The following is a 23077-nucleotide window of genomic DNA, read 5'->3' as shown; positions in this document are numbered from 1 at the left end:
TCAATACTAACTTAAAAATAGTTTTATCTAATTCTCCTGAAATAGCTCAAGATTATTGATATTAAGACTTGAATTATCAATATGCTACCTGGTCATTTGAATTTGTACAGAACCATAGAAACACCTTGACTTTTGACCCGTTTGATTGACACCATTGCCTTTAGTGCTAATCTGTACATTTTCACAGAGTCAGGAAAAAATATTTAATGGGTAGAGATGCAGTAAAATTTCCCTAAAATGATGTTGACTTTCATTTAAATGTTCAGTGTGCTGCTGAGCTAGTTCATACATAATGTTTTAATAGATCCATCTTAAGCAACATGAAAACATACGGGATCATATGACTGCAGAAATATTTAGTTGTTTCCTCAAATTGAATCATTTCTACATTTTTTTCTGCATAAAAATGTTTTTCCTATTTATCCCAGCCTGTGATGAATACCACATAAAGTACAAGATAAAAAAGGATGCAATTTGCATCCACTGAACTGAGAGGAATGTAATTCTCCTCAGAACAAAGAACAAGTACAGTTATGGGAATTACTATATAGCCGTGTATCCTTCTTCCATTCACCACAAATCTAAGTCCACATATCACTTGTGCACTGTTGTTCAAAATTATCCTTGATATTACAGCAAAAAATGAAAAAAATATATAATTTTCCTGCCTAAATATTTTAAAGCCTCCCCCTGCAATATTTTCTTCAGATGGCCTGTGTTCTAAGTAGTACTTCTTGGGAGCCACAGAAACTTCTGTTCATCAGGCAGTGGTGCTGCAGATGTTATTTCGAATAAATATTAAAACAGTTGTATTAAAATTTATGTACGTGTTTTTGTAAGAATTCCCTGTTATATTTATAAAAGACAAGACATCTGCACATGAGCACTTAGGAGATTCTAATTTGAAAAGGAACAAGGAATCGGCAGGTGTGCTTTTGTCTTGATTTTTCATTATTGACAAAGCAGTTTGACTTTAGTGCTTTTCTCTAACATATTTAACCAACAAGGATAATATGTTGGGTTTTGTTCTGGGTTTTTTGTGATTCTTTTTTTCCAATTAGCTGTAATTTAGAAAGAACTTTTCTTTCAAAGAACAGGCCCCTTTAAAGACAGATGACAGCATGAATTGTTTCCAACAATCAGTTAAATTTAAAAAAAGTTTTAATATGCTAAGAATTTTAATCATCAACTATTAAAATATTATACGCTTATAAATGAAGGAAAACTGGAAACAAATTAAAATACATTGAATTGTTTGGGCCAAATTATGCTAGCATATTTCATTTTGTTTATTAAATCTTATTTTTAAATTACTAACTTTTATTAGATACTCCGAATGTTTTTCCTGGTCATCATGTAATTTACTGTCTTAGAGAAGCCAGTCTTTAAACACTGATCTCTGCTCTGTTGCCTTTAAAATTTTGGTATATAATGTATCTTTTATTTTAAATTCTTAAGTTATTTAAGTTTAAAATAGAATTTTAACTTCACCATGGATTTATCTTATTTTGGATTTATTTTACATTGTTCATAACTTTATTTCATTTTAAATAGATTTAAAAAAAATACTTAAGAAACAATTTGTAAACCATTAAAATATTGTTTGTTATCCACACTGCTAATATAAAATCTAATGCTTTGCATATCACATAGACTTAAAAAAGATGATCACCTTTCAGAGTAAAAATGCTCAGGTGTATTCTGACATGATTTCACTGGCAGCAACAATGATCTTTCTAAGCTCTAAATATCACTAATGCACCCTGACTAAAATCCTTACACCAGATACTTTGGAGAATAAAACTTTGGTGATCTGGGCATATAAGAAACTGTTTATTTCCTAGAGCAAAATAAGAAGTGATTTCATAAAGCAGTTCTGAAAGTTCTGAGTAGAATAGCTCTTTACTCAGACCATAGCTGTTACTGCTTGTTGCTTGTAGGTTGGTGGTACCAGAGTGTTAGATATAAAAACACTAAATGGAAGCTACCTTGTGAGTCACTGAATCTAAAATCTGTTTGGTCTAGACAGCTATTTGTTGGCTGGCATAATGAATGTTAGTGCTTATAACAATAACTGTTAAATTTATACTTCAAATCTAAAGAAACTAACAACTAAACCTTTTGTTTTCTAATGAGACTTAATGTGCATGGAGGATAGATATTTTGAGTAAGAAAACATTCTGCTTCCATAGTCTTCTTTACACTAAAATAGCCTTTGAAATATGTATTACTCAGGGACTGCTTTTCTCTACATGACTTCAGAACGCTTTGATTTTGTAAATGTTACTACAAATACAGGAATTTTTTTGATAATCTAAGGATGCCAAAGAATATGTAACAATTATTTTGGCTTGATAGGTTACCAAGGTTCTTTATGAGGGAGTCTGAAGATACACTTTAAACAAGTGGAAGTTTCATGACTGTTTGTGGAATTATAAATGAAATGGAATTTAACCAGCAAATTAAAACTAGAAGCAAAATGTAATCTAGGAGTACAGCTATACCTTCATTGATGCAAAGCTGTCTGACACATTCTGAATGTGCATTCCTACAAAATTATAAAAAATATATATGTCAATATGTCACTGAGTTTGATATTAAAAAATTAACAAAAACACTGATATTAATTTTACTTCAAATTCTTAGTATAACATGTGTATTTAAACACAATGTGTTGTGATCTCTTGCCCTGAAAGTCACTTTAATGGCTGAGGTGTTAACCTCTTCTTCTAAATCTTGCCACTTGAATAATCTTATGTCAAAATATAACCCAGATGATTTAGACATGCTTCAAGTGAAATAATTTTCACTAATGAAAAATTTATTATATATTCAAGTATAAACCATAAGTGTCTGGGTCACCAACTCTGCTGTAAAATGGATTTAATAAGAATACACGTTTTTGACTCTAGAACTTTGTTAATTTTTAATTGCTTAATTTGACAATGTTCTAGGATTACCAAATTGTGACTGTCTTCATTGAACGACTTGATCATTCCTTAGACTTTACTTTCTGGTCTTCTTTATTTGAGGCTAAGAAAACAATTTTAAGATCTCTTTGAGAGACTAAAGTGTTTGGGTTTTCTTTAAATGCGTTGGGTTGACTTGTCCTGCTGCCAGCTGATCATCCAGCTGTTCTTTCAGTCCCTTTCAACAACAGAATAAGAAAAGAAAGTAAAGATGAAAAAATTAATGGGTCAGCAGCATAGAAAGTAACATTGAGTGCACTCTCAGTAAGTTTGCCAATGACGCCAGGCTGCGTGGCTCAGCTGATCTACTTGGAGGGAAGGAATGACATCCAGAGGGCCCTTGCCACACTGGAGAGATGGACCTGTGGGAACCTCATGAAGCTCAGCAAGGCCAAGTGCAAGGTCTTGCTTGTGAGTCTAGACAATCCCGAACTGGAACTGTTTGACAAGGAAGTCAGGTCAACATGGCACTTGCAGCCCAAAAAGCCACCCATATTGTGGACTGCAGCAAAAGCAATGTGGCCAGCAGATTGAGGGAGGTGATTTTCCCTCTCTGCTTTGCTCCTGGAAACTCCCACCTCTGTCTAGCTCAGGTGTCCCAGCATAAGAACAACACAGACCCTTTGGAATAAGTCCAGAGGAAGGTCACAAAAAGTGGTTAGAGGATTGGAACACCTCTCCTGTGGAGACAGACCAAAAAGTTTGGGGCTGTTAAGCCTGGAGAAGAGAAGAGAGATGTTATAGCAGCCTTCAAGTCTGTACAGGGGGGCTGTGAGAAACCTACAGAGGGACTCTTTAAATGTCACATAATGATAGAACAAGGGGGAATGGTTATAAGCTAAAAGAGGAAGCTGTGTCTGTCATGAGGCAATCCCTGGTCTCTTCTCACAGAAGGTGCCTTGCAGCTCCTCCATCAACACTTTCTCACCTTCAGTCATTATTAAAAATAAGATTTCAGTGGCTAAAATAGAATGTGCGTTAAAGTGAGCTATATGAATTCAAAATCCTTGTTCAAATGGCCAATTACTGGCTATCATCCAAAAGATGCCAAAAAATGACTAAGTACCATGAAGTCACTGATTTCAGTCATTTCTGTAGAGCAGTAATTATTCCTTAGCTTTAAATAGTTATTCTGTTAAGCACAGATCTCTCTTTCTTATCTTCCCTATGAGATGAGTACAAACTGACATTTGGAAGTGACTAAGTGTGTACTTAAGTTATATGTTAAATGAAGTCAAAATCTTGGCTTAAATAACTCAGTTTGTATTTTATCTTTTACGTCAGTTTTGAGGCCCAGTCTTCCTTATCATCAGCCTCAGACCCTGCTGTTCATCTTATCTATGTGACAATGGAAACTGCTCCACTTTTCATACAATAGGTTCACCCAACAAAAATGTCCCACAAAATCTAATCAGTTAAAAGGGAGAGAAGTTTACTTTGTCTTTTTGACCTTCCCAGCTGCTTTTACAGCTTTGTACTGCCAGTCAGCTCTGGTAGTGATTGCATCTGCACTCCTCAAGCCTCATGGCAGCCTTGCTGTTGATATCCAGTGGAAGAAAAGTAACTACACTACTAACGGAAGTGACCACTTATTTAGTCGGATAGGAGGAATCTAATGGCATGCTCCTTGACATGTTAAAGCAAGAGGCAGCTTACATATAAAGAGGCCAAAACTGACTGGCACATTGAGAACAAATACAACATGCAGAATGACAGATCTTCATTTCTGTACTTAATGTAGAGTTTGTGGTGTCTGACTTTTAGTTTTAATATTAGAGTATTTACATATGTTTGGGGAACTTTAGAAAAACTTTAGTTTTGGTGAACACACCATAAGAATGGCACAAATTTGCTTCATGCATTTTTCTGAGATGTGCTATAATGTCTGTGCTGTATTCTGATTGGCTAGGAAAGGATAGGACACTTTTGCTGGACTTGTTGAGCTTGAACACTATTCAGGAAAGATGTCCTAGGCCAGAAAGAACCTAGAACAGTAAGGTGTAATCTCATTGAGTATTTGGCCTGAAGTGACAAATCGGGACTGCTCGCTGTCTCTCCTGGGAGCCAAGGTCAGGACACAAACATTCTTTTTCCTCTCAAAGTGACTTCTGGCTTACTAAGAAGAACCTTAAGACATACTTTATACAGTTAAGTCTTAATCTGGTAGCAGCTTTGCTTCATTGCTGCTCCTCCTTGTTCATGAAAGAGTGTTCAAGAAGGTATGGCCAATGGGATGAATAGGAAACACCTGACTGAGCTCAGATGCAGAGAAGAAGCACACATTCAGTGAAAGGAGCAAGCACGAGCTACTTAGGAGGAATAGCCCAAGTCTGTAGAATTGAAATTAGGAAAGGAAAAGCTACACTGGAGCTGAGAATAGTGAAAATGTGCGATGCCATAAGAAAGCCTTTTATATACATTGGGAGCAGAAGGAAGGACAATAAAAAAGTGGACCTATTTCTCAGTGGGCTGGGGAACCTTGTGACAAAAGGCATGGAAGAATCTGTGGCATGCAAAGCTTTCTTCAGGTTTTATGACTAAAGATCAGACTTAAGCCTTCCAGCGTTCTAAGCTTTGTGGTAGAGTTGACGATATTCCTTTTTTAACAGGCATCCTGATAGAATATGATCAATTAACAACAACCAAATTTTTGCCAATCTAGTTGTCCACCCTTCCAGACTATAAAGTCCTAACTTGTGTACAGGAATATTGTGGGAGACAGTGTCAAAGCCATGCTAAAATCATGATAAGTGACATACACTCCTAGGAGCTCCAGAGCTGTTAGTTGTTCCCTAGCTATTACTGCTAACTAGGAGAGACTTTGTACTTTTCATCCAGTGTAACTTTGGAGGGATCTTTGAATGTATTTAAGTATGTCATTGTGCATGCTTTAAAGGAGTTTATTTTGTAAGAGTTACAAAAACCCAGGGGATTGAAATCTCAATTTCCACACAAATTACTCTGCAACAAATACTGAGACAAGGGAACATTTAAGCGGCTCTAATGTGAGAACACCACAAAGGAACACTACATATCATAATGCCAGTCTATTCTTCTGTGACTCCATAACATTTCTTTGAGCTTTCTGTAAGTTGTAAATGAATTTAATATACTTCATATTAAATTATTGTAGCATTTAGAAAATAAAATATTTTAAATTATATAAGAATATTTCAATAACTATTTCTCATGCTGCATTTTTTTTACTGTGGACTGAAAAATTCTTGACTGGTTTTAGCCAGGACAGGGTTAATTTTTGTAATAGCTAGAAAGGGGTATGACTAAGGCTGGGATGCTATTCTATACCACTTCAGGTCATTGTTGGGAGCAGGAGGAAAGGGAGTCTCCCCTCTGGGGAGAGGGGGTCCCTCCAGTCAAGAAAACCTGCTGGGGGAAACTGTCCAGTATTTATTTATTTTCATGGGCTTTCCATGTAAATTTTTCAAATTGATGTTGTTGTTATTGCTAATTTCCTTATCTCATTGTTCTTTCCAATAAATTTTTCTTGTCTCAACTCTTGATCTTTGCCTTTTGTGCCTCCAGTTGGAGGGGGGGAAGGGAAGAGGCAGCATGGTTCTAATGCCAGCACTGAATTGGGGAATATGGTTCCTAACCCACAACAACTGGGAACTAGTTAGAAAGAAAGAAACAAATTAATCAGATATAACTAGTAAGATAGAAACAAGCAATTCATCACTTAAGAATCTGTGGATGTTTCAGTCGTTCACAGCAATAAATATCTAAAGCAATGAATAATGACAGATGGTTTCACTTTGCAGAACACAGCATGCTATATGTTAAAACATGTTCTATAAAGATGAGCTTCTTATTCCCAAAAAATAGGTGCCATGATAGCATCATTTTGAATTTATATGGGAGAGGTAGAATTTGACCAGATTTTTATTAAAGAGTGTAAAAAAAAAATTACAAGGGTATAATAAAATACATTCTAGTCACAAGTAATTTTTCATATACCATCATCACAAACTTGTTGCATTTTCATTTGCTTCCTTGTATCCACATCATACTTTCTATCCTATGCATTTTGTCATTGACTAGGTTACTGGATCAAGCTGTAAAGGGGAAATTTCATTCTTGAATCAGAATAAATCAAGTTGGAAGGGTCCTTCTGAGGCCTCTAGTCCAATTGCTTGCTGAAATCAGTTTTAGCTATGGGGTCAGACCACGATGCTCAAGTCTTTGTCCAGTTGGATCTGGAAAACCTCCAAGAACAGAACAGTTCTTATCTCTGACAGAATATTTAAACTGTAATGTGAATAATGCATTGCTTTACTCATAGCAAATGTGATTTCTAGTGTTCCAAGAAGAGAAAGAGAAGCTGAATTTTTAGCTGAACAGCAAATTTTTTCGTTTATTGTCATTTGAATCTAAAAAATGCATAAAAATGCTTCTGTTTTAAATAAGACCATTACATACAACATAAAACATGCCTAATGGAGAAGAAAATCAAAACTACTACTACTACTACTAATGATAATAGTAATAATAATAATAGGTATATAATTTTAATATTAGTGTATCCTGGAGGCATTCATGTTATAGAGTGATTTGGAATTAAATATGAATAATTATTTTTACACAAAGCTAAACTTACATTGCTTTAGAGTGGTGACAGAACATTTTTTTCTTTATGCATTTAACACATAGTACAACTCTTCAAATTTGCCTTATTTCAATTTTATTTTACATGTCATTTTATATCACAATGTTAAAATAATAAAATATTACTATACTGGATAAAACATTTTTTTTTATCTGTAAGATATGTGAGTGTGCTTATATTAATATAGGAAATACAGGAAATTTATACATATTATATTCAGTGCAACATACCAATACAATTATTTTCTCCATATTGACCTGCATTAGCTCAAATGACATATTCATTGTTTCTCAGAAATTTGTCTTTGACTTACAAGTTTTCAGTTATCTTTCAAAGTTTTCCTCAGTTTTAACAAAGTCATTGATCACACTAAATCCTATGTTCTTAAAGTCAAAAATTAAGAAGTCACAGATATTGAATTGATATTTGCAGCTTGCTTGGCTATAGTGTGACAATGTGACATTGGCTCCTCTGGAAATATTGACAACTATGTTAATTTTTTTATGATGTTTCCTATATTCAGACATTAATTAATAGATTTAATTGCATGGTTTCAGGTTTATCTTGTTCTATATCCCTTTTTGTAAGTTCATTCAACTGCCAACTAAATCTTAATTCTCAACTGCTATGTCTTTAGGTATGGCTTTTATCAGTGTCATATTCCTTCAAACAAAAAGAAGAAAGAAATCATGATCCAATCTAAAGTTCAAATATCTAAATAACTGTATAAGCTACAGGTGATACTTTTATATTTTATCCCTCTGGTTCTTGTATTCACTTTTCAATTAAATGGGAAAGTATACTTCTCAAGAGCCATGCATAGGTATCCAAGGTCCCTAATTGATATTTAATGAAAACAAAGGTTGTCAAAGTTTAAAAGCGAGGAAATTAAAGTTTTTAATTGTTTTAATTATTTTGTTTCCTGTGGTCTAATCTTATCTTGTAAAGTTCTCTGTAGTGCAAATCAAATGTTGTCTAAACAAAGAAAAAGATACTTCAAAATAGGTGGCAACCTTTCAAATTTACTGCAGTCCAATCACCACCAATTGAATTTGACTTGATATATGTGAATTAATTGCCTGAAATAAGTCTATTACTGACACAAAGTACAATATAAATAGAAAATCTAAATCTCTGGTATTAGTCACTAAGTTATAATAAATCTTACTTAAGATGAAATCAACAAAAACAAGCTCAGTGACCTTTTCAGCCCTATGCCCAACTCATAGAAAGTTTTCTTAACAGATTATTCATAACAGACTGAATGAGACAATGCTAAAATGATGTTGAAAGGATGTTGTGCCTTTCACAAGATTAATGTCAATGTGACAAAGTGACTACTTGTTCTCTGCAGTCAGTTACTATTTTTAAGTATTTTTTTAGATTTGTAAGTAATTATTCAACAAATAATAGATTTTCTTTCTGTAGCTAGAATATGCTCTGCAATATATTTTTTAGTATTTCTGCTCATGTTTATTTGTTATTTTTCATTTTTTAGATTTATGCTATAGATTTTTTGTTAATATACATAATTGGCTTCATTATTGGTCATTCAAATGATCAACCTTATAATTGCTCTTTTGATTCACACTTTTCTATCCTAAAATCTCATAGAATGGTCACAAGTAGTTTTCAATAGTCTTTTAATATTTGATACCAAAATTGACTTGAACAAGGGAACTAGGTGCTGCTGAGCAATTCTGAAAGGAATCTTTCCTTTTCTCTCAGTTCTTTCTATTTTCAAAAAGATATAAAATTTTCAGTTACTGGCAAAAGATCAACTTTATTTTTTTCTATATCATGGGTAAATTAGTATAGCATGCTAATTTATTATTCTTTTCCATTTTTGAGCATGCTATTAGTAATCAATTGCTTTTTTATCATGCATCTGTTTTTCTTTTCCAGGTAGAAAATATTTAGCTTTATTGCTGCATAAAATTCTGTGTTCTGCCTTTTTGTCTTTTCAAACTATTCAATTCTCATAAATTGGTATCTTGAATTTTTAATCTTCTCAAGCAGCACTCAAATATCAAATATCAATCAGATGTCATCACTTTATACTTGTCATTTTTCAGTATGTATGTTAATATAACTATCCATTTGGTATTTACATTATAGGAAACTCCAGATGGATATTTTTTATTTATGAATATCATTAACTATATGAACAGTCTATGTAACTAAAAGCAATTATGTGGAAATTCTGATATTAATAAATACAGTGTTGGTTTAAGTTTAGAATTTAAAACTTAATTGCATTTTCTGGATTTTTAAACAGGTGATAGGTGTGAAGTAAATATAGATGAATGTATGTCTTCTCCTTGCCTCAACAATGGAAGTTGCATTGATGGCATCAGTTCCTACAAGTGTCACTGTAAGAGAGGTTTCATCGGAACAAACTGCCAGATAAATGTTAATGAATGCTCACCAAATCCTTGTCTTCACGGAAGGTGCCTATTCTTATTTAACACTTATTATCTCCATGATAATGTACCTAACTAACAATATTCAAGACTTAATGATATGGGATGTTTGATAAATATACTTTTAATTATGTTCTTCCATAAAGTAAGAGTACAAGCACACTTAAAGATGACAGATGTTGCCTGCTTAATCTAATGCAATATAGTGACATTATCTCAATTTCTCCTGCATTTTTGTTCATTACTATAACTAGTATTCAGTAAGTGAGGATTAATTAGCGTTTAATATACTTAAGAGAAAATCTTTAGCTGTTACATGCCAACAATTGAAATGAGAAGATGTGTCCTAATGTGACAATCAAAATCTTTACAAAATGCCTAAGCACCCACAGTAGGCACATTTAAAATCCATTATAAAACTATTGAAAAGTACTATATACTATGTATTACAGTAGGTTACATCAGACCACTATTTTGAAATGCATAGAATGATACTACTAGTGCTATATCTGGAACCAAATAAGTAAAGAGCTAAATAACATTCTTTTGTATTTCAGATGCATAGATCTCATTGATGGGTATCAATGCTCTTGTGAACCTGGATGGACCAGCTCAAGATGTGAGATAAATATTAATGTATGTTTTCAAATTGTTTTTTTAATTATAGGGGAAAGGTTAAAATGTTGTTGAAACTCATTTTTATTTAGTTAACCTCTGAAATCAGTATATTGAAAATGTATGACAGAAATTCAGATGTTTGAAATCCATTCTGAAAAGAGCATTGCTTTTTGCTTACATGACAGTGCATTAGAAAAGACCATTAAAAAAATGTCAAAAGAAGTTTAAAGGTGAAATGTGAATGATAAATCTGGAAAGCCACAGCAAACTAAGCCAACATTACCTGAATATCCTTTGTCCCTCAGTTTGGGATGAATAGTATAATTACCTAATTTGTGTGTTTGAGTCTTATTTGATGTAGTTTAGCTGCATATTTGAATAGTAAACCTCAAGGTACAATGTTCTACACTGAAAGTTGCCATGGCTTGTCTTTAAATTTCAAAAGCCATGAAATAATAGAATTCTATGGTATAAAACCATGGAGTACTAAATACACTGCCCAGTTAGTCCTCTGAAGGTCATTAATAGTTTTATTGTTCTCATGTGGAATGTCTGTGGTCAGGAAGGGATCCATATATGTAAGTCGGTGCTGTGGAGATTCCCATGGTCAGCAAACCAATTCGGAGAAGGTGACTACATCTGGCAGAACAAATGAACAGAGTTTACAATACTGACTACTCTTTGCAGAAAGTATTGAATTGATTTAGACTTTTTAAAGTTTTCTGCCAAATGGAGTTTAATATGATCTTGGGATATGATCCTTTTAAATGCATTTGATCTCATGAGAAAATCGGGCATGAGAAAGTTTGGCATGAACCTTCCTTCAGCCTATCTGGCTTCTAATATTGCGCTACTGAATTGTCAAAAAACATTCCAAAATGTTACAAAACCTTCTTTTTAACTTATGCATTAATGCAGGAACTTTTCATAATTTATATTTATAGCTTAAAGTACTAAATAACTAAAAATGTGTCATATTACATAAAGGAAGTATGGTCCATAATTTTTCTGTTGAAAATCCAAGCCTCACATAAGGTGTAATTCCAGCTGGTATATTAGCTTCCAAACTCTTTTACAGAAAGAAAAAGCCAGAAAATAAGTAATCCAGCTCTGTAGAATACTCATCATGATACAATAAGATATGATATTGCAAATCTGTATGTTTATCAGCTGTTGCAAATGCTAATACAGAATACCCTTGGGTAATATTTTCTCCTGAACATCCATGATTTACACTTTTCTCCATTTGAAGAGAACAAGAGATTAAATGACCTGTAGACAACATCATAAAATTATATTCAAAAGATAATCATATTTCATAGCGAGATGTTTGAAAATGCATAGATAGAAACTCATAGGAAGAAACAATATACGTATACCTTTGACAGATAAGTCTGTCAGAGTAACAACTTCATTTTCTGATAGTCTTTCAATTTGCATGCAGTATGATTCCCAGATTACACTATGCTGCAAATGTCATATTTTAAAGGCTCTATCATTGCATTCCTGCTGCTCAGACATATATCATACCTATGCAAGCCTTACAGTGATCAGCTAGGCTTTCTGACTATGTAAGGGTATGCTTATCACAGTAATCATAGTAGGCTTATTATCTGTATTTGTTTTTTTTCTAGAGTAGCTTCAGCCACTTCTTCATTTTAAAAAATAATCATTATTCAATCTGATAAATATGTTTTTTTTTTCTTTAGTAGCTTGAAGGTACATTTCTATGTATTAAGGGCTATGCAATTTCATTTTGTGCAGGAGCCAAGATTCTGTTTAGAAGGGGTTCTACAGGAGTGGCTTTTGTGAGAACAGACCAGGGACTGCACCATGGTGGAAACAATCCATTTGAGTCAGCTCCAACCAACCAGCTGCAGGGAAGAGCTGAGCCTCTCACTTAAGATGATGGCACCTTTGTAGAAACATATTTAAGAAAGAGCAGAAAACACTGTTCAGCAGACAAAGGAGGGAGGGGGGAAAGAATTGTGAGGAACAATCAGGCAGTATCCGAGGTCATTGAAGAAGGAGAGGGCAGAGGAGCTCAAAATGCTGAAGCAGAGATTGTCAGAGCTGTAGCTCCTGAGGAGAATCATGGTGGAGCAGGTATTTGCCAGTGGTTCATGGAGAGAACCATGGTATTTGCCATGGTTCATGGAGCAGGTATTTGCCAGTGGTTCATGGAGAGAGCCATGGTATTTGCCATGGTTCATGGAGCAGGTATTTGCCAGTGGTTCATGGAGAGAACCATGCCAGAGCAGACATCTGCACTACAGCCCACATAAGCCCCCATGCTGCTACATGTGAATATTGCCTGAGAGTGTTGCAGCCCACGGAGTGCCCCAACAGGAGCAGGCTCTAGGCAAGAACTGTGATGCATGGAGAGAAGTCCATGCAGGAGCAGTTTCATTCTGCAGCGCATAAAGAGGACCCACACTGAAGCAGGGGAAAAGTGGGAGAAAGAAGGAGCAGCAAAGAGGAGCTGGTGTGAACTAAGATCCCTCTCTCCTTATCTGCAGAAGAAGGCATATGTGGCCCGAAGTTTAGTGTCCGACTAGCTGAGGGCGAAAGGCCGACGCCCCTCTGCAATTCCTGGCCAGCACCCTTCGGCGTCTGATGGCCTCGGGCTGTGTGGCTGCGGACTGGCCTACACCGCTGGTATTGGGGAGGAACGGAGCTGACCATTTCCCGGGGGTTAAACATCGGTTTATTGAAGGTGTTGCGGGACCCAAACGCGGGGAAACCAACCGGGAAAAAGTTTCTTCATAGGGGGTGAAACAGGATTATAAAGGAGGGGGTGGGTACAGGCGAAACCAATCGGGAAAGGTGAGGGGATGAACTTCACAGAACTGACACTCCATGGAGACCAATAATCAAAAGGTAAAGGAGGTGTCTTGGGACCCCAGCCAACCACCATCTCCAGAGAGGAGAAGGTTCTCGAAACCTGGGAGGAGAAAGGGAGTGATTGACTGGACCTAGGGAAGAAACAACTTTCACTTATAAGGGAAACCAGGGGAGGAGCAATTACACATCGGCAACTATGAATAGCGGTTACTATAGCAACTTAGCTGACAGGCTAGCAGTGGCGGGAAAAACTGGGGGAACGAAACCATTTTACACATAATAGGGAGAACAATACATAAATTGGGGGAATAACACAAGAAACTTAACAACACACTACAACACTTATCCCATCTAAACTTTTCAGGGTGAAATGAGGAAGTAGAACACTTTAAAATAGAGGAGTGAAGATGAGCCTGGGAAGAAGTGGAGTGTGGATTTATGTTTTCTTTCTGTTTCTCACTGGTCTATTTGTAGTTGAACGTAAATTATTATTTTACCAATGTCAAGTCTGATTTGTTACAGTAAATGGTAAGTGATCTCTCTGTCCTTACCAATCTAGGAGTTTTGTCATCTTCTTTTCTTTCCTTGTCATGTAGGAGGAGGGAGAGTGAGAGAATGGCAGAGTGGTCATTACAAGGTCAGCAACTAAGATGATTCAAATAACCAGTTTAAAAATAATATTTATGTGTGTATATGTATTTCCCTAGGCATACTTGGATCTTCTTTCTTTACTTTTTTATCCTGAATTTTTTTCTTTTTTACCCTGGATTTTTTCATCCTTGCCTATGTGGCTATAGAGTTTCAAGAAAATACACTTCAAAACTTTCTCTGATTGTCTAACACTTTAGGTACAAAATAAGCACTATATATCTTGGTAGTTATAGCCTATAACTTTTGCATATCAATTATGGAGTGTGTATATTGGAACTTCCTTATCTACTACAGTTTTCATTGCTTTTTCATTTATGGAATTTCCTCAAAAACAGTAGTAAAAATATATGCACTATATGAATCAATTTCAATACACATTATTCCCTTTGACATTTGCATATTTTTGAAATTATGAAATGAATGTACATAATGGAAAATTGATCTTTCCTCTCTGATAAACATAGAATAGTAATATGTGCAGTAATAGCAATTATGGTTAATAATAGACATCGCTTCTTACTTTTTTTTGGCTTTTTGTTTCTTTACTATGATGGATGAGACATGATTGACAGATGTGCTTCTTCCACGCTCAATTAAGATGGCTCATCCTGTCAAAAAATAAGCAAAAAGTGTTTTGAGTCTTTACACAGGAGAATATTCACTTTGTTGTTGTTTTAGCTTGTATCTGGTAGAAAGCTGGGATCAGACTGTGTCCTGGATTTGTTTTATTTTATCTGGTTTTACTGATCTTTTATCTCTATTTTCATAAAAGATAGAAACAAGTGTAAATCAGGAAAATCAGCTAATTTTCCATATTAAAAGCACCACAGCTTATGCACATGCAGAGGCTACTTCAAGTAAATAAATATTTATTCATCAGGACCAGCCAGATTGCACAAGACATGGGTATATGCAGCAGTGGTGGATGTACGAAGACCTTCAGATAAGGTGGATGCTTTTCATGTCTCTCTGAGACTTTTTCACACTCCTGGATATTTTTACCTATTGCTATCTAGTTTAAAAAGCATTTGGTAATTTCTTGAAATAAGCTAAACTAAGATTAACTTCACAAAAAAAAAAAAAAAGAGGTTTATGCACAAGATGCAGATAGGTAAATCTAAGAGTAGGAAGAAAGGGAGATACCCACATTATTCTGTAAAACACAATATCTGTAATTACAGACTCATAGGACAATTTCAGTGTGTGTAATACTTCAGAGACATGTGGCCATGACATAGGAAGTTTATTTTAAGTCAGAGTGACTGAATTAGAGAGTCTTTTAAATAGAAAGTAATAGGGAAAATAGATCATATAGATTGGTGAAACAAAAAAATGGGTGAGACCTGCAAGAATGTTGAAGAGGAGTTTCACCCCCAAAGTGCTAAGCTCTCTGAGGGCATTCAACTGACAGGCATTTTTATAATCTATGACATGAGAAAATCCTATTAACTGATATCCTAGTAGGATGTTGCATCACAGACACTCTAGCAACAGAGTTAATCCTAAACCCCAGGAATATTAAATTATTATATTCAGTTTCAGGAAAATAAACTTTGCAATAGTGAGGCCCACAAGCATATTAACAGCTATTAAACAAACAATGTTAAAAGCCCAGATAAATGCATGCTATAGCTGAAGAAGGCAAGGTGGTTCAAAGCCCTTGACTGACTTAAGAAGGAAACTTAAGACTGTCACAAGGAAAAAAATGGCATTTTAATAAATGGAGAGCTTGCCTACATGGAAAAAATAGAAAAGTTTTCAAAACATATTAATTCAAATGTTGGCAGGAACTTCAAAAACTTAAAGCAAAAATTTGAAAGTGTCTTTTAAAGAGCCCTCTAACCTATAAAAATTTATTTATATTTATCAAAGTCTGGAAGCAGGGAATAGACAGGATTGCTTGATGGTGAAAGTGCAAAATGTGCACTCAAACAGGGTTTGAGAGAAGCTTAGTGAATTCTTTGTATTTGACAAAGGCCAGAAGGACCTCACAGAATGGAAAGAAGGAAAAGGTGGCAGATAAGCTTCAGTGTAAAGTAATATTCCAGGGAGAAATAGCCTCATACAACTGAATTCAACCATCAGTTACAATTCAGGAAAAAAGATTTGGAACAATTACTGACAGTTCTCTGAAGTCATTGTCTCAACCTACAGTCACAGCAAAGCATAGGAAAAAATCTTGCTGGGCATGATCGGGAAAAGTATGAGGAACAAGAAAGAGGACATGATTTCCCTGCTACATAAAACCAAGGTGGGCTCATGCATTGGTTATTGTGCACAGTTTTGGACCTTCCACTTTAAGGAGAGTTAGAGAAGCTACATAGAGTAACAAATATCATGTGAATTGCCTAGCCTACATATAAGGAGATATTTAAAGGCCTAAAAATGTTCCCTTTAAGAGGGGAAATTGGAAGGAAATGTAATTAAGATTTAGAAAATTGTTGCAGAGGAAGATAAATGGAAAATCACTTCCCTAAATTCTGTAGTGAGGAACAGACACTCGGGGGGACATGATAAAAATAAACAGAGAAATACCTGGAAGAAACCAGACTACTTTCTTTCAGAGAAAGCAGAGAACATCTAGAAGTTCCTGCCCCAATGGCTGGGGAGTCAGGTCATCTCTTAGTAGGTTAAGAAAAATTAGGCATGTCACAGACACCAGATTCATAAGTGAATGATAAATGAATCAGTCAGGGAAATACAGTTTATCATGTCTGATTAGACATTTCTGCTTGCTGAAGGGAGGATGCATGGGACACAGATTTTGCTAAAGTGGCTTTCTCTCCATCACTACTAGAGACAGAATACTGGGGCAGACAGGGCAGTGGTCTGATCCAGTATGACCCTGCTTTCTATTATTGTCTCAAAATTAGATTTATTTTTATTATTTTTTTCTCTTCTCCTTGTGCTTATAACAAAAAAATTTCAAGGCAAAAACCCCCCATTCTTATCATTTTGAACTCCTTTTGAATTATTTTGGATAAAACCAACTTTCTGAAAGGTGAACCCAAGTTTTCTCTGTTCAGTCCTCAAGATATTTTATATATATTCAATCAACCAAAAGTAAAAGTTAAAAAGTTTTGGGAAGAAAATTATTAAACAAAATGGATACATGATTTTATTAACTGCAAAAAATAGTGTAATAATTTTACCTAATAGAAAAATACACTTTATGTATAGTTTTGTTAAGCATCAAATAGAAACATATCTGGATCAGTCATCTAAAGGTCTCAATATAAATCTCATGCTTTTCTATGGCATCAGTACTATTGAGATTTTACCCAAAGTATATACACTGTAAAATTATTTTTTGAAAATCTGGATTCAGCCTGCATTAAAACCATATGCATATTATATTCTGCATGTAAAAAACTTTGTTTTAAAACATGAATTAGCTTCTAAAACATTTATTTACAGCCTTTTGTACTCTCTCCATGCTTTATTTTTTTATTTCATTCTAAACCCTTAGCCAAGTGGCTCTTGCTTATTAAAATACCTTCAGTTTTGACCTGAGAATAGTGTTGTCCTATCATTAAGTGAATGGAAGCATGCCTCTTGAAAGCATCTTTGTTTTGTGGTGCAATATATATCTTTAAATTCCTTTCTTGTCCCTTTCTTTTCTCCCCTTACCTCCCCCTCTAATCATGATAGTGGATTTGAATTAGTTCTCAAAAGAATTATTCCACTTTATCTTTTTGATACACAGCAAAACTTCACTTAAATAAAAATAAGTCTACATTTTACAATTTTTTTGCATTGAAGTTCTTTTATAGAAATAGATTTGAAAGATTTGTTAGAAATAATTTTGTATTTCTAATCAGCAGAGTAAGGAAAATAATCCATTCTGCTGGAAAATTTAAAAAAAAATCCTAACTTCCAAAAGGCACTACTAGATTTTTTCTTTTAAGAAACAGTGTTGAACAGACCCATTATTTTGAAAAACAGTGGATTTTTACTATTTTTATTAATTTGCCAAAATGTGTTCCCTTAGAACATTTTCAAGAAATGGATTTTGAATTTGGAAATAATATAATGAAATATGAAGAAAGTTGGGCTTTCTTAGGATAACCTCACTTCCAAAGACAGATGTCAGTATGGACCCACAGATCTGATATGGAAGTAGCATGCCTTGAGCAAAGTGCCTTTCTAGGTCACTTGTTAAGAGTCCAGATTTCAGAACAATTCCCTGCCAGAAGAACCAGTGAACTGTGCCATGCCAAGGTGGACTCTCTTAAGGGACAGTCATTTTCTTCCCAGCACAAACAAGATTTACTACACCATGACATTCAGAGAACAGGAAACACCGAGAAGAAATAATAAATTATTGCACTCTAATAAATGTAGTGGATTTTGTATGACATTGTTGGAAGTAAGAATTCGTAATAAAATCCAGCCTTATAAGAGCTGCATAACTAGAAATCTTAATATTCTTTCCCTTTTTTCCTTGATTGTTAAATTGCCATGCTATGCTAGAAAAATCAATAAGTACTTATACTTACTGTAAACATAGTTTAGTAAAAATAAATCCAGAAAATCACCATTCTGTGCTCCTGTTAGAAGTATGTATTTTCCATTTACTTACATCTCCATGGAAATTAATACTTGTATTTAACTTTTATTTGCCTGAAGCATATGTTTTAGAGATGCCTCAAGCCTTTATTTTAAAACATTATGAGGTGGAAGACCAACATTTAGCAGTTTTATAGCAATTTATTCTCAGTAGTCAAGTTGAACCTTTTCTCTTGCTGGAAATATCTGGATTTGGGGAATTCTGGTGGTTATTTTTGTAGTAACTATCTCTGGGAGTTAAATACTCAATTTATAATAGTTCTAGTGAAAATAACTGTGCACTGCCATTATCTCTCTCTCAATTTTTTTGTTGATTATGTAAACCTGAGAACACTCATGGAGCCATCAAGAATTCTGGAACTTCTTACAGCAAAGAACTCACATTGATTATTAATTTTAATAGCTAGAAACAGATCTATAATCCATAAATTTGTCTAATAATTTTTAACCCTTATATACTATGTTTTCAGCATTATCATGTGAAAAATATATATATGATGTAATAATTGTTTTGAAAAAAATTCCACCCTAAAAATTCTGTTAAGTGTTATTTTCTTAGATTTAACTTACTGTGAAGTATTTTAGCTAGTACTTAAGTCATGTTATAGTTTACATTTTTTTGACACACTTTGTAGTAAACAGATTCTAGAACTTGACACAATGTCTCAGTTTCCACTAACCATAAAAAGAGAAATAATCTTCTCATAGTGTTAGTCATAGTTCCATCTCTGAACATTTAAGGATAGAAATAGCAATTTTTTCCAAAGTATTCCCATGATAGTTCATTTTAAGAGCTTGTCCATTATAATTTTTAAATCTTCTACAAGTTCATTGACTGTTAACAACATGTGAACTCAAAGGATTCCATCTGTCAAAATGGAGAAAGTCCGTGCTTCACAGAAAAAAATGACAAACTCAGAATAAGAAACTCCTACTGAAAGGTACCCCTCCTGCTTTACTCCTAGGAGGTCGGATGTAAGAAAATTCAAAAGATATTTGGATGAGAATAAAGTGTGTCAGACAAGTGAAGACTTGATAAAAACTCTATACAAATAATTACAATCGCATAATTTTTATGTTATTAAATAATTTATTTTCTTTGCATTGAACCTTATGAAAGCCATCTATGTTTTAAAAGATGAGCTGGGAAGGGAGCATTGTTACGCTGAAAAGTGTTGGTACTGGACGTGCCTTATGCATGTGAGGAAGGTTTGGCAATAAGCAGAGCACCTCAGCTGAAGTCAATAAGGGTGGGGCATTTTGGGATATTTTGGTAACAGTGCAAGCAGCAAAACCCTTCAGAGCAAGAAGATGAGAAGGTAGGCTCTTAGGAGCAGTTTCTGTCCTGATTTCCTTGTCTGTGTGTGCCTGTAGCCCTGGTTTGACTGAAGCTGCCCTTGAATGGAACAAACAAAACAGAAAGGGGAAAAGGGCAATGATGGCCACAGGAAAGATGGGCATCACAGCAGCGTTTGGACAGGTTACTTGCTCTGATAGGAAAAAAAAAAAGTTTTACAGCCTATGAATACCCAGGTATGGTGAGCTCCCTTTGTCTGGCTGCTACACATACACACAGCCACTCCTGCACTCCTCCACCTAATTGAGAGAGAGAGAGGAAATAAGAAGAGAAGCTTGCAGGTCAAGATTAGGACTGGGAGATCAGTCATGGTCACCAATTATTCTCACTCAGCCCAGGAAAGAATAATTTAAATTACTGTTAATGAAAAACTAAAAGACTTTCTTTCCAACCTGCCAGAAAACATGTTTCTACAGAGTCTCCTCTCAAGGGGCTGCAGCTCCTGATAGGATTATGGTCCAACATGGGCTCTCCCATGGCCTGAAACCTCCTTCAGGGCACATCTACCTGCTGGTCACCCATGTGGCAGTGTGGATACCTGCTCCTATGTGGTCATCTGAGGGCTAGAAGGTGCCAATCTGCTTCACAATGGTCTTCTTGAGGAACTTCCTAGGGATCCCTGGTGGACACTGCCTCCCTGTCCTTCTTCTCTGACCTTTCATACTGCAAGGGGTTTTTCACATTTTTTCCCCACTCCTGTCTCTGATGCTTTTCCTGCACATTTTTGTACACTTTGTAATCACATTCCAGCTGTCCTGGCCTTGGGCTCAGCCACACCCCACACGTGGTGGCTGGTTGGATCGGCTGGAACTGACTGGAACTGGCTGTGTCAGCCCCGGCCTCCTCTCACAGAGTGCCCCCCGCCACCCTGCAGCCCCCCACCCACTGCAACCAAAACCTTGCCACATGAAGCTACTTTAACAGCTCTTTTAACCTGAGTTATCTCAGTTTCTTGTGTCAAACAAAGCCATGTGCCAGGCCTGCAGCAGGGTGTTCTGCCTGGGCCAGAGCACAGTGGGGCAGTGAGGCCGGGTGGTGTATGAGACTGAAAGTCCCCATACAATGAGACTTTCAGTACTCTCAGAAGAAACGAAAAATGAAAGTAGGGCTTGAAAAAAAAAGAAGAAATCTCAGAGAATAGTCATTAAAAGGAGTACTGGACGTTTGTAGAAAGTCCTGAGGAAGGAAACAAGTTGGGGGCCAAAGCTGTTGCTGTTATTGCCCTGTGACCTCTCAGAGTTATGACTGCTCAGTGTGCTCTGGAAGTCGCAGCATGCTCTCTGCTTTTTAAATGGAATAATTCTGCTGAGAAATCCAACTCAGAGCGGAAAGTAATTTTGTGCCTTCTGGGAGGAGTTTCATTTTGGTATTATTTTCTTTGTGGTGGCTTATTTTTGGTTGGTTCATTTTTTGGTTTTTGGGTGCTTTTGTGTGTGTGTGGCTTTGGTTCTTTTTTTTTTTTTTAACATTTATTGCTACCAAATTGTTGGTAGAAGCTACACAAATTCTTAAGAGGTTTACTGTCAGATCAAGATTGTGTCTTTGAAGCTTACAAATTATGCATTTTTAAATTCCCATTCAAATTAAAGTTCCAAATGTAGTAAAGATTGAAAAGACCTCATGAAAATAAGTAGTTACAAATTAAATAGAAATAAGTTGGTAATTGTGACACTCCTATATATCAACAAATTTGTGTTTTGGAAAAGCTAAAATGACCCATCTTTGTGAATGTTATTTTTGTAGTTTTCAATTTTCTTAATTATTCAGAGGCAATTTTCCTTATCTGATCACTTCTAAGCAAGGAAAGATTAAAATTATATATCATTAGGTTGGGAACTGGGCAGCTGAGGTGACCAAGAAAGTATTTTTCTCCTACTGTACTGAAGAAGAGAGGCAATGTTTCTAGGACTGTGAGTCCCAATTGTTGCTCCAATCTGGCAGCTGTCTGGTTAGGGATCATAGTTAAGATTCAATCTCCTATTATGTAAAGGAAGACAAATGAAATAACATTGGTGTTTCAATGAAGTTGTCTTCAGATAATCAGGGTAGCTGGGAATGTTCTGCAGAGCCAGCTATTATGATGTCATGCTGTAAAATCAGCCTCTGGTGGGATCAAAGACAGGCAAAACTTGGTAACAATTGTCTTGCAACTTCGGTTTGTCATCTCATGTTCTTGTTCTTTAGACTAAAATCTACAGCATTTGGTGGTAGTGTGGTACCTCATCAACTTTGGGATAAAGTTTTTTGTGGCATTTTTAACATAGTTCTGCCTTCATGCTGACACAATTTTCTTGCATGAGTTAAGAGCAGTGCAGACTAGCATGTCTCTGGTAATAATGTACTCTGGTTTTTTGCAAGTCTAATGACAAACTTTTAACTGCAGCACTCAGAATGTACTGGAAAGTGATAGGTGTGATTTCTTTCCTACAAGCTTTCTGACATTTATCTTACCGTAAAATCTTAAAAGAACAATACATTTCACAGGAGAAAATAAAAGAGTTTTGTGTTGTTCAAAACTTGGTACAACTGTGATAGGGTAATGAAACAAAGCTGTGAACTTTAGGCTGAGCTTTCAATTTATGCTTAATTACTTTGATGATTTCAGCATTTCTTGGAATTAAATTTTTGGATCATAATTAAGTAAAAATTTGATCCATTAATTAATGTAGATTTAATTTATTCTGCTAATGAGAATAAATAAATTTCAGGTTTGTAGTGTGGAATACAAGTGAATACAAATTTAAAAAATGGGGCAAGTTAATGGAATAGAAAAAAATCAGAGAGTTGGAACTGAAAATTGAGATTTTTTTAAACAAAAAAGAACACTACTGTCTGCCAAAAAAAAAAAAGTAATTAATATAGCAAAAGATTACTTCTAGAACCTAGACACAAATTTTGGCAGTCTGTAGGGCTATCTCCATCTTCCTGTGGGATATATAATTCAATTAGCTTATGTAATGCTCACTAATAAATCATCTTATATACACCCAGCTGGAGAGCTTATAGGAAAATAAGTTGTTTT

General features: G+C 35.2%; 1 protein-coding gene across 1 annotated transcript in view; it reads left to right on the top strand.

Annotated features, from left to right (window-relative positions):
- EYS (eyes shut homolog) overlaps window positions 1-23077 on the top strand; it is a 704733-nt gene that overhangs the window by 286562 nt on the left and 395094 nt on the right. Inside the window, exons 26-27 of the mRNA XM_064707313.1 lie at window positions 9872-10043; window positions 10574-10652. Of these exons, the coding sequence (XP_064563383.1) occupies window positions 9872-10043; window positions 10574-10652 (251 nt within the window). The remainder of the gene's footprint in view (window positions 1-9871; window positions 10044-10573; window positions 10653-23077) is intronic.

This window comes from Zonotrichia leucophrys, chromosome 3, assembly GCF_028769735.1.
Source record: "Zonotrichia leucophrys gambelii isolate GWCS_2022_RI chromosome 3, RI_Zleu_2.0, whole genome shotgun sequence".
In the NCBI taxonomy this organism is placed as follows: Eukaryota; Metazoa; Chordata; class Aves; order Passeriformes; family Passerellidae; genus Zonotrichia; species Zonotrichia leucophrys.
The sequence above is the reverse complement of the archived record's forward strand: the minus strand, read 5'-3'. Positions and strand labels throughout refer to the sequence as shown.